Source organism: Pollachius pollachius (assembly GCF_949987615.1).
Source record: "Pollachius pollachius genome assembly, chromosome: 3".
NCBI lineage: Eukaryota > Metazoa > Chordata > Actinopteri > Gadiformes > Gadidae > Pollachius > Pollachius pollachius.
Genome location: NC_136936.1, coordinates 11052519 through 11064804, shown reverse-complemented (window position 1 = coordinate 11064804; position 12286 = coordinate 11052519). Strand labels below are relative to the sequence as shown.

At 43.7% G+C, this 12286-nt stretch overlaps 1 protein-coding gene across 1 annotated transcript in view; it reads right to left on the bottom strand.

Annotated features, from left to right (window-relative positions):
- The window catches only part of cadm2b (cell adhesion molecule 2b), a gene marked incomplete at its 3' end in the record, with an annotated part of 131587 nt that overhangs the window by 30767 nt on the left and 88534 nt on the right, over positions 1 to 12286 (bottom strand). Inside the window, exon 2 of the mRNA XM_079731934.1 lies at positions 2996 to 3145. Coding sequence (XP_079588060.1) covers positions 2996 to 3145 — 150 coding nt within the window. The remainder of the gene's footprint in view (positions 1 to 2995; positions 3146 to 12286) is intronic.

The following is a 12286-nucleotide window of genomic DNA, read 5'->3' as shown; positions in this document are numbered from 1 at the left end:
GGAGACGGTGGAGGAGGGAGAAGGGGGGAGGAGAGGGAGTTCTCACACTTAGCCTGGCCAACCTCCACAGAGTGCAGTACATTCGTTTGGCCGGGTGCTCTGCCCAGGATAAGAAACCTGTCATGCATTACAAATGGCCGACCCGGCGGAGGAGAGCAAGCATTCGCATACTGCAGCCCCTCTCTCCGTCCCTCCTCCTCTCCCTCTCTCCCCCTGACTCTTTCACTTCCTTCTCTTTCTCCCCTTCTCTTTATCACACCCTCCCGCTCTCTTCGTCTCTATTTCCCTCACCTCTCTTTCTCTCATCTCCACTTCTCCCTTTAACCACCCCTCCCCCGTTCCACTCCCTCCCTCCCAGGACCTTTATCCCGTGCCCCAGCAGCGTTCTACAGCCCAGCGGGTACTGTAGGGTCCACGGGGAACCTCCATGAGACGACAGGAACAACCACACCAACTGTCACTTTCTAGTTCAGCTGCTTGCATTGTCTCAGGTACCAAACTTTTATGTTTAGCAAACTGAATTTGAGATAGTAAGTGAAATTATATATTCATTAAATGTTAAATTAAATAAATAAGTAAATTCATACATAATATAGAATATTCAAATATTCGGGATAAATAAAGCTCCTTTTCATTTAATTGTATTTTACAATGTGTGCAATGTAATAAAATATATTTCCTCAGGGACTCATTACATTAAATTACATTTACACCTATGATTCCCCCAATAGACCTGTTCGCCTAGTGGCCCTATTGGTTATTTGCTTTCTCAATGTAATCTGGGTGGAGAAATGGAATGCAGGACTAAAACTAATGCTTGCATGGTTACCAAAGACTCACTTTCCAAAGACTTAACTGACGCAACACAATATTGCAACTAGCTGAATAAGGTCCATACTGTCTCTAAAATGAGTGTGCAAGTATGTCAGTGATCTACAAACGAAACCTAAACATATAAATAATATAATTAAATAATAATAATAATAATAATAATAATAATAATAATAATAATAATAATAAATAATATAGTTAAATAATTATATTACATTGCTTGTAATTTCTTCTGAAAAATCCTCAACCATCCCCCTAAAATAGCTCCTGTAACCTGGAATGTAAAAATGGAATTTGGCCAATTACACAAAAAAAACTTTTAACTATTTGGATGATAATTCATGGAATGCGTATTCACAGCGTGAAGTGTCACAGATTGATACATTAAAGGTGGCTTTCATGTGTGGGCAGAAAGTCATTTGGTCTAATGAAACACCTTATAACTCATTATATAACCTCCCAGTCCAATCAGAGACACAGAGACAGGCTGCTTTCAAGTCCTTCACCTCCTCCTCTCCTTCCCTCCTCCTTTAGTCAACACCACCCACCATTCACCCCTTTTCTCCTCCTTTACTCACTACCACCCTTCTCTTCCTCTCCTTTTCTCCTCCTTTACTCACTACCACCCTTCTCTTCCTCTCCTTTTCTCCTCCTTTACTCACTACCACCCTTCTCTTCCTCTCCTTTTCTCCTCCTTTACTCACTACCACCCTTCTCTTCCTCTCCTTTTCTCCTCCTTTACTCACTACCACCCTTCTCTTCCTCTCCATTTCTCCTCCTTTACCCACCACTATCGCCCTGCTCCCCTGCTCCTTTTCTCCTCCTTTATCCACCACCAGCACCACCCTTTTCTCCTCCATTACTCCATGCCCATTCTTGAAGCTCCCTTCGATCTGCGAACCACTGATATTGTGTGAGAGCCTTCAGTGAACCACTGATATTGTGTGATAGCCTTCAGTGAACCACTGATATTGTGTGCCAGCCTTCAGCGAACCACTGATATCGTGTGACAGCCTTCAGAGTAATTGATACCGCTAACACCTCTGGCAAACACCTAAAAAATGTATTAAAAATAATGCATCGACGACATCATCCGTTCCACACCCTTGCGCCGTTCCCGCCCTATTCCACTGCCTCCTTCCCTTCGCCACCATTAAATCAGATCTGGCCACCGAGGGCACATTACTATTCCCTCTGAGTCTCTGTTGTCGTGGCGTCAACGCCGGTTTCACCCCCCTCAACCCCCGCAGGTCGTACGGCTTCCAAACACATCTATATACAAGACAGAGAGTGGGGGGGTTGGATGCTAATTAAGCAAATCACGTTGCTGTCCGCCGGCGTCTCCGTGTTGTAAACAACGTCGTCAGTGTCGCGTGATTACAACAGCCCCGACTCCTCTACAGCATTCTCTCCTCGTGTTTCCGTGTTCCACCGTGTTGGCGTGTTAGCTTTGTGGCGCGCAGGGCCGCAAGGCGGAGGCGGGACTTCATTATTAGGCGCGGGCTGGTGACAGTAAGACTAATGCGTCGCCGCTCTCAACCTCTTGTCTCGCATCCGATCCAATTAAAATCAGACGCCGCCTAGCAGGCAGGCAGGTAGGCCACACTGTTTTACAGACTTGAAGGAGAATTTACAAGATGGCTGATTCAATCTGGGGGCTATTGCTGCAGTTTTTATTAATGGTATTCCTTTCATCTGTCCATCCATCCTTTCATCCGTCAAGCCATTTGTTCATCCATCCATTCAACGTGAAGTGGAGATGGTTCATCCATTCCTTCCACTCACTCTCTCCATCCATCCCTCTCTCTCTTTCTCCCTCCATGTGTCCAGCCCTCCCTCCATTCTTCCCTCCTTCCTCCATCCCTCCCTCCTTCCATCCATCCCTCCCTACCTCCCACCATCCATCCATCCCTCCCTTCCTCTCTCTTCAATCCCCACCCTCCCTCCTCTTCCCTCCCTCTCTCCATCCATCCATCCATCCACCCCTCCCTTCCTCTCTTTTCAATCCCCACCCTCCCTCCTCTTCGCTCCCTCTCTCCATCCATCCCTCCATCCCTCCCTTCCTCTCTCTTCAATCCCCACCCTCCCTCCTCTTCCCTATCTCTCTCCATCCATCCCTCCATCCCTCCCTTCCTCAACACATGCAATGTTTGCATTGACTCACCTTTCTTGTCCCCGAAGAACAGCGTCTGCTGAGCCGGGTTTGACCACTGGAGGGAGGTGTTGTCGTTGTATTCCACCCTACAGGTCATGTTGGCTGTGCCCCCTTCCACCACCGTCACGTTCTGAGTGGTGGGGAACTGACCTTGGCCACCTGCAAGACGACACACAGAGTGGTGAGCTCATGGAAGTAAACACACACAAGTATGGACACACAGGCTGGCATGCACAAACAAAAATACACACACACACAAACACACACTTTCATGCGCACATGCACACACTCAATTTTGCACACACACACTCACACACATGCACACTTGCACACACAGTCCGCGCGTGCACACACACGCACACACATACACACACACACACACACACACACACACACACACACACACACACACACACACCTCACAAAATAGATTGCTTGTTCACACTTTGGCTGCTGCTGGTACTTTCTTCTTTGTTTGGCCGAACAATCAGATAAAATACTTTCATAACAAAAGGCCTGTAGGCATTTTCTTTTCTTTTCTCTCAAACGCCGATGGTGGAGATCGTATCATCACACAGCAGATTATTAATGTGTAGCCAATGTGAACATGCAAACAATTATCCTCTCTGATTCACATGAGGACCATTTGCCACATTTAAATTGCGAGTGGCTTCACGAGGATGGTGATTGAGTTAAGGATAGTCTAGTGGTTGGGGTGTCTGCCAACCATTCCAAAGGTACTGGGTTTGATCCCCAATGTCTGCAGCCCATCTGTAGGTGATCCTTCAGAAACATACCCTCGCCCTACCTGCTCCTTAATGACATCTATTTGTATTCACTATAAGTAGCTTTGGATACAAGCGACTAACCACAACATCCACAGAGCCTCATCAGTTGCAATAACCCTCATTTGACCAGTGGTGGTGCTGTTCCTCAGATCCCATTTCCAGTCTTTGATTACACTTTAACCTCCGCATGGTCAACATCATACAATTACACCTCAGCAGCAGCAGCAGCTGTAGCATCTAGAATAAACAGGTTGGAGCGAGCGGGAGGTATTAGTCAAGCCCGGAAGCCGCGTTACCGAGCCCTAATTGCCAGCGCTGCTAATAGGTGGACGCCACGGGCTGCCGTGGGGCCCAGAGATGCAGCTGGGTGGTAAATTGACACATAATCCCAGACATGGTGGCCGCCTCGATCCAAACCACCAAATCCACCTTGCCGCTCACACAGGGTAGACTAGAGGACAGCCAAACCGCTCACTTAATCACGACTGCCAGTCTGGCGCCGTCGCTGTTTTAAGATGGGCCATTTTACTGTTTTTGATTCATTTATATTAGATTAAAGAAATATTCAAACATGTAGGAAAACTGTTTACTCTTTTATGAATGCCATTTGATTCATGCAAAATATAATATAAGTCATTTAACATATAAATAAGATTTGAGCGTTACCAAAGTCTGTGCAAATTTGTGAAATGTCCTGGATATTACAGACTCAAAAGAACAGTGGATCTGAGAGCAATGACAGTGACCAACAGTGACCAAATGGGACCAACAGACCCACAGTGACCCACAGTGACCTCTTTTCACCACCAACACAGATTCCAAAGTTTCCTGAACTTCTATTAACCAGGACGGTTACTACTTTGTCCTTGATACGGAGGACAACTGTGATCTATTTCTTTTGAAAACCAGATCTATTGCATTTGTAACATTTTATTAAAACAGGCAAGACTTGTTGGTCATTTATTGTGATTAATAGTAGCCTACTGACCTATTATCTACTACCGTTCAACATTTATAACACATTTAATGCTAAACAAAATATAGCCTCCATAGTATGAAGGTACAGCATTTGGGCACGGCATAAAAAATAACAAATAAACCCATTAAACTCTACTACAAGCTACAATACAACAAGCTTGCGCATTAACTACAATCAAACTCATTTTCCCAGGAGGCCGATGGAGTCCACCAGTTTCATTTCCCATGACCTCTCTCTTGATTTTCCTTTCTTCCCGGAAAAAGGTTTGGTTTTTCCACCGTCTCCGGCGAGTAAAGACAGCGGAGAGATATGACGTCTCTATTCACGATGAAGGTGACATTGGGTCCGCTTCATCACAGGTACAGCGTTTGAACCCAGGTAGCAGCTGTCTGTCTCATTAGCTCTGCACCCACTGGGTGGGGAGGGGGGGTCGGGGAAGGGGCAATGGTCAGCCTGACCTTAGCCAGCCTTGTGGCCGACCTTGTGGCTGACTACCATCAGAGCGAGGCGGAGGGGAATGGAAAAGTAAATGAGCAGGAATACAGAGGAGATAGGGCAATGTGGTGTTCATAACTGTGGTTGTTGTCAGTGTACCAGGTGCAAGTACAATAACCCATATAGCGACAAAATGGGCTTATTGACGAAGAGTCCGTCTCGGTTATAAATGCTAGCTCTCCCAGCTAGCGTTTAGAACCAAGAAGCAGCCAAGATGGCCCGCTAGGTGAATAAGGACCCTTGGCTTGTCCAGGGTGTCATCTGCATCTATCAACAGATGGCTGCTGCTGACTGCCTCACTGTCTGTGATTTACAGTCAGTCAACGCCGACTTGCAGCAGCTATAGTAGTGACAACGCAGGCTATCTCATGAGGAATATAAAGCCCAAGGATAACCTTGACAGCGCTATGGGATTGAGCTAAGTGACTGTATGGTATTCATGATGTAGAGGTCAAGGTCCAACCTTGAACTCTCCTTGCTGCACCTCCCAACGCCCCTCTTCCTTCGGCCCTCTCCTCCTTTTCTCCTCCTCTTCTCCTTCCTGTCATCCCTCTCTCCTCTCACCTCATTCCCTCCTCCGCTTCCCTCGCCATCCTCCTCCGTCTCTCCTATCTCCTCCCTCCCTACTCCCTCTCTCTCTCTCCCGCGTCCAAGCCTGGCTCTACCATGTGTGTGTATGTGTGTTCACAACAATATGGCCGGTTTGCCGAGACAGGCAGAACGAAGGGAAAAACAAAAGCTAATGAATATAGACGCGCTAATCTCAGCGGAGTAGGAGGAGAGGTGCAACGCATGGCTGAGCAGCGCTGCTGCCAACGCCGACGCGCCACTGATGAAATCCTTTCTTTCTTTCTCTTTAACGATGCCTATTAATGCCCATGATATCTGGGGGATGGGATGTGAGTGTACAGGAGGCTGATATGATATCTGGGGATGTGATGTGAGTGTACAGGAGGCTGATATGATATCTGGGGGATGGGATGTGAGAGTACAGGAGGCTGATATGATATCTGGGGGATGGGATGTGAGAGTACAGGAGGCTGATATGATATCTGGGGGATGGGATGTGAGTGTACAGGAGGCTGATATGATATCTGGGGATGTGATGTGAGAGTACAGGAGGCTGATATGATATCTGGGGGATGGGATGTGAGTGTACAGGAGGCTGATATGATATCTTGGGGATGTGATGTGAGAGTCAGAGAGGACTGGGCTGCTGCCTGGGGCCACATGACGTGGGGGACCAGTCTGATGTCATCTTTTGCTCTCAAAACGTCATGATAAAACACAGCTCTCTCTCCAACGCCTCTGATGTCATCGATTGAAAATACAGTGCTCTAGCTCTCTCAACTGTGATGTCAAAGAACAAAACACAGCTGGCGCTCTCCCGACGTATATGTCACAAAAGGATATAAACGTCTCTCTCCAAACTCTTATGTCATAGAAGACCAATCTCAAGAATACAGCTCAATTTTAACTGAGGCAACCAATCTTCCTCTATAATCCCTTTCGAATTTCGTGCCTTATCACTTTTATTAATATTTGGTGTGAATCTATAGGCTACACTGTGTACACAGCCTTATGCATACCCAAGGCCTCTACTAGCATGTGATTGACCTTTCGTCCACTAGAGAAAGAAAAAAAAACATCTGATTTGAATTTCAACATTCAATTAGTATTACTTTTAAGTACTATTTCTATGAGACTGCCGCAATTAGTTCCAACAGCCCTAATCTCAACTGTGATATCATTGAAGATACCATATCAACACACAGCTCTCTCAAACGTGACGTCGTTGGTGTAAGAGGACATTCTCAAATGATTAGGTCTTAACCAAATAATTCTGCATCAACAATAAATGTGAGTGTGTTGTGGCCCCTAAAATTGCAATGGCATCACTGTTTCCACACGCTCTGCTCCCCTCTTTCTTTTCCCGAAGAATAGAGAGAATAAAAGACTAAAAAAGAAAGGATAGGAGGAAGAAATCTATATGGGAGGATGAGTCACACGGACACTTGGGTCTCATAACACAGGAACCATCACTGGTTCTGGAGAATAAGCTGTCCCATGGGAAGAGAGACATAGAGACAGACAGGGAGGACAAGAGAGAGAGAGAGGACGAGAGACGGAGAAAGAGAGAGAGAGGGAGCTAAAGGGGGGAGGAAAAGAGAGGGATAGAGAGGGAGGGGGAGAGAAAGGGAGAAAGAGAGAGAGCAAGAGAGAACCAGAGATTGAGGCAATAGATAAAGAATAGATATTCAATATTCAACATAATAACAGATTGTTGGATAAATGCAGAATCGTGTTTAAATTCCTCTGACTAATATAAATGGAGGTGGTCATTGATTTTCATCAATAGATTTCATCTGCTATTTTTGTGGTTGCATCCCATTTCTACAGCATAACAGTCAGATCCAGGGCGTAGGAGGCTTGGGGGGGCGAGAAGGGCTGTCCAGCCCCAGTGTGTATGAAATAGATCAAATGAAAGAGGGAAGGCAGCTCTTATTTGTTGGTTTAAAAATGTCCATTTTGTGTTTTCTATCAACATTTGTTACATACATTCACTCTGAATTTTCAAAAAAGACAAAATAAGTAAAGTTATATGAGTGCCCATGAAGCATCTCCCTTACAGCAACTTGGTTTTGGCTAAGTTAGCTGAGCATTTGAGTCCAGTGTTCTTTACTGGTAGTGAATGGAAACTAAAAGGTTTTGTTTTCAGCAGTTAGTCTTTCTTTTATATATATATATATATTTTATTATTGATCGTTTCATACTCTAACTCTAAACTTGCACAAAATACTTTGTGGACGAAAGAAGGGGTTCTACTTGGTTTCATTGGCCAGTCCGATTGTGACCTTGGTAAGCGCTGCTGCTCCGACGGTTGAGCCAAACCTTTAAACATATTGGAGCTTTTATATACGGTTTTAAAAATAGCAGAAAAAGCTCCCGAGAGAGGCTGGAACCCGAGGTCAGCAGCATATCATTCATCTTATTTTTCCACACTCATGAGAGGTGCTTCAAGTATCCACTGATACAGATATCATCCGTTATCATCAATATAGGACTGCTGTATTTGCTTCAACTCCTCCAGAGCTTAGAGTGGTTTGTTGGCTTTTAATAATGGTTCACTTCTTCCGAGTTCACCTGGACTCTATAGCCACCCTCCTTAACCCCCTCCTCCCTTACTCTCCTCAAAACACCCTTCCCCCACATCCTGTCACTACCACTTAAATATAGTACTTAGCATAGTGTAGCATCTCATCCTACCTATCTTTGTTGTACACAGGGAATGAGTTAACCTAGCACTTGTAAGGGCTAAGCACTTGTTCTATGAACATCCTTTCTGTAATGACAGTGACATATTGTTGTTTCTCTTTCTTTGGATAGAAGTGTCTGCAAAATGTAAATGTTCCCTCTGACTGACTGTCATGAACACAATGTTTTTAAATGTGTATTTTTTCAAGAAACCAACTTAATGTACTCATTTTTTAAAATGTCACTCATTTGTAAAGTGGTGGTTAAAGCATTCTACTAAATAATTAATGATTTAAAAACAAACATTCATTAGTATGAGCTTTCGCCATTCAAAACAAATATTTGCTTTACCTATGGTTGAAGACGAATTACTATCTACAGAACAGGTGTGTACAGGTATATAAATGTATAATATAGATGTGTTTCTATATACCAAACAGGTATATAAATGTATAGTATAGATGCGCTTCTATATCTATTACATGTTTATAAATGTACAGTGTTGATGTGTTTCTATATACAGAACAGGTATATAAATGTACAGTATAGATGTGTTTCTATATCTATAACGGGTATATAAATGATTATGCGTTGCTATATCTATAACAGGTATATAAATAAATAGTAGAGATCTTTTTCTATCTGGAGGCATCACATCTGAGTCTATATTAGAAGACAGAAGATATTGTAAGTTGATTACCACGGTGTGACCAGCAGAGCCGTGTGCATGGCAGAGAAACATGATACAACCTGGTGGAATATGCGTGCTTCCACTCTTAACAAACACAACAACAACAACAACAACAATATGATACTTTAAGTATTGATCCAGTGGTGCACAGTGAGCAGCGGAAGAGAAGAGTACGAAAACATAACGCTTCGTGCCGAGCAGAAAATCTCTAACGACCGTAAACATGAGAGGATAATACACAGAGGTTTCCTGAAATAACACCAAGTTATTTGTTGTTCCCCTAGGGTGATACCCGCCCCCCCCTGCCCCCAATCCCCGTCCCCTGTCCCCTGTCCCACAGAGCCCCTGATGTCCATGGCTGACTCTTCAATAGGATAAACCCTTTTTATACGATTTAGTCATTTTGCTAACCATTTATTCATTTAGTTAGTTTTATCCAAAGAAAAATGTTTTTCTGATAGACAAAATATCATTATTGTTAAAGAGGAGGTAGGGGGTTAGGGGTTATCTTGCTCAGGGACACCGACAGGTAGACTGCGGTGTGGACATTGGGGGTGGAATCCAAAACCTTTGCTTAATGTGTAGGTGTTGCACGGTTTCACTGGTAGGTCCATCTGCAGAGAGTGATTAGTAAATCATCCGATAGATGCTGCTGCCAAGGTTCTCGTTGACACTTTCAATCGCTTTTTGGCATTTGGACAGACGCCCTCGTTAGTCCTGTTAAAATTAGATTAGATTCAACTTTATCCTCTTTATTGTACAAGCGACGAACAGCCCTAGGAGCTGTGGACAGCCACTGTGGCTGCAGGTCGTCAGCCTGTGCCTTGCTCAATGGCATAAGCAGGAGCAATAACGTAACACTGGTTGGAAGATGGTTTTGAAACACCATAATGTGGTTTCTGTTTTAAATTTAAAAATATTTTTTTTATGATTCAGTGTCTCCATCTCCTAACTGGATCAGGTCTTTTTTTTTTTTTTTAACAAAATCAATAAGTTTGATATTTATCGATGACAATCTCTTAGGGTCACGCAGCTGGCCGGTTCTTCGAGTATTTTCTAACCAAGATCGCGTGGGCACAAGCACGGCAGCGACCGCACAGAAAACCGGAGTGGGATTGGAGGTGAAATGGCAGAAAACATCTCCGTTGAAGAAGAAGAGAGGAATTAGTGAAGGATGGCCTGGGCCGGGCCGCGTCTCAGCTGACTGAACAGCGTAATGGAAACCAAGGGGCTGTCGGACGGCCAGAGAGAGCAAGGGACAGAATAAACCGAACCACGACAGCAGACGTGTAAAGAAAACAAACAATTGCAAGCGATAGCATACAAGATGGGGCCAACATCTTTCTTAATCATTAAATAATAAGTAGAATTTATATCGTCTGAGATACAGCCAATGGCTTTATTCGTTATTGGGGGAAAATTATGATGAAGTCTCCTGTGGCAGATAATTTGGGTCGGTTTGTCAGGCAGAAATAGGATCTTCATACCACATTGGTAAACAAAAGGAGGCCTAGGAGATCCTGTATGTAATCTTTATTGTATTATTATAATACAGAATCAAACAGTCAGACATACACTAATCTATGTAGTTTGTCAGATTGTCTGTGCCTATCTGTGTAGTAGTTCTTTGGTATTATTATAATACAGAATCAAACGGTCAGACATACACAAATATATGTTGTTTGTTAGATTGTCTGTTGCCTATCTGTCGGTTAGGATACAAAGAAGATTTGGGTTAACATTATGCAACTGAATAAACAGTATACTATTGTTCTGTATGTATTCTGTTGTATTTAAATTAGTGTATTCTGTAATATTTCAGTGAGTTTGTGTAGAAAGTTCAGACACTAACAAATGTTCATTTAAGTATCATTTAACAATTCAAGACATTTGTTGACGTTGATTAAAACAATAAAAAAGCCTTATTCAAAGGTGTTTACACAGTGTATATTATATACACTTCATGTTAACTTCTGATTGTGGCAGTTTTCCAAAACAAAGTCTTTTTTGGGACCAGGTATGCAACAATGACTATTGAGCATCGACAGCCTTATAATGAAGCACTGCAATTACCTTAATTTGAAGTGTTTGTAATTAACTGTCCTTTATTGGGGAGTGTGGCCCATCCGGCCCCCTGCTGGGAGAGCCCGCTCCTCACCCATTTCCTTTAATTAGAACCAATGCCTCTAGTGGCAAGCTCACTCAACGCTGGGTGGAAGGATGGGTAGAAGGAGCTCACTTCAGGGAAACATTGAGGCTTTTTCCGGTCCTGTTTCCATGTCGACATCCAAACAATGACTCCAAGCTCACTTTGAAGTGCCTGTGTGCCGCAGTGTTATAGGTGTGACTTTCTCACTCCTTCCCACCATCCTGTGATAATTGCCGGAAGGGGGGAGTTATGATAGATACTCAAATGTGAGCAGGAAAAGAGCTTTTAACACATATCCCAGTGTGATGGCATGTCTCAGTGTGATGTGGGTCAGATTAACCACATTGCCTGAGAGTGCCTAACACAGCAGCGAGATCAGAGACCCCATAAATGTCATGGGTTTGATTCCCTCTTCTACCCTATACGGCCTACAGCCAGGTAAACTGAATCCTTAAAAGGGGCTCCCTATGGCAAATCTGCCTGCTAGCTCTCTCCATCCATATTCACCACAGTTTGCCCTGGATAAACACCTTCTGAATAAGTAATTTCAAATCATATTGATAAATGTACGGCTTAGAGAGAGAGGGAGAGAGAGAGAGAGAGAGAGAGGGACATAGGGAGAGAGAAAGGGATTTTTTATATCAAGAATAACCGTGGTCAAGGTCTGAAAGGAATGTCCACTACACCTATAACTACTGAACCACTGCATGCTGGATGTAAAGTTATTGAATAACAATAACATAGATATAGAAGTTATGACCTCAGTGTTTTCAGATCTCATTAAAACAGATTAAGGTTATTCTGACACCGGACAATATATCCTTACAAATAAATACATATACACACAGACATGACCTTTATCCAAGTCTGGAGCAAAAGAATGAGGGCAAAAAAATATCTGTGATTTAGTTCAGACAACTCGTAAAGGTCAGCTCTGTCACAA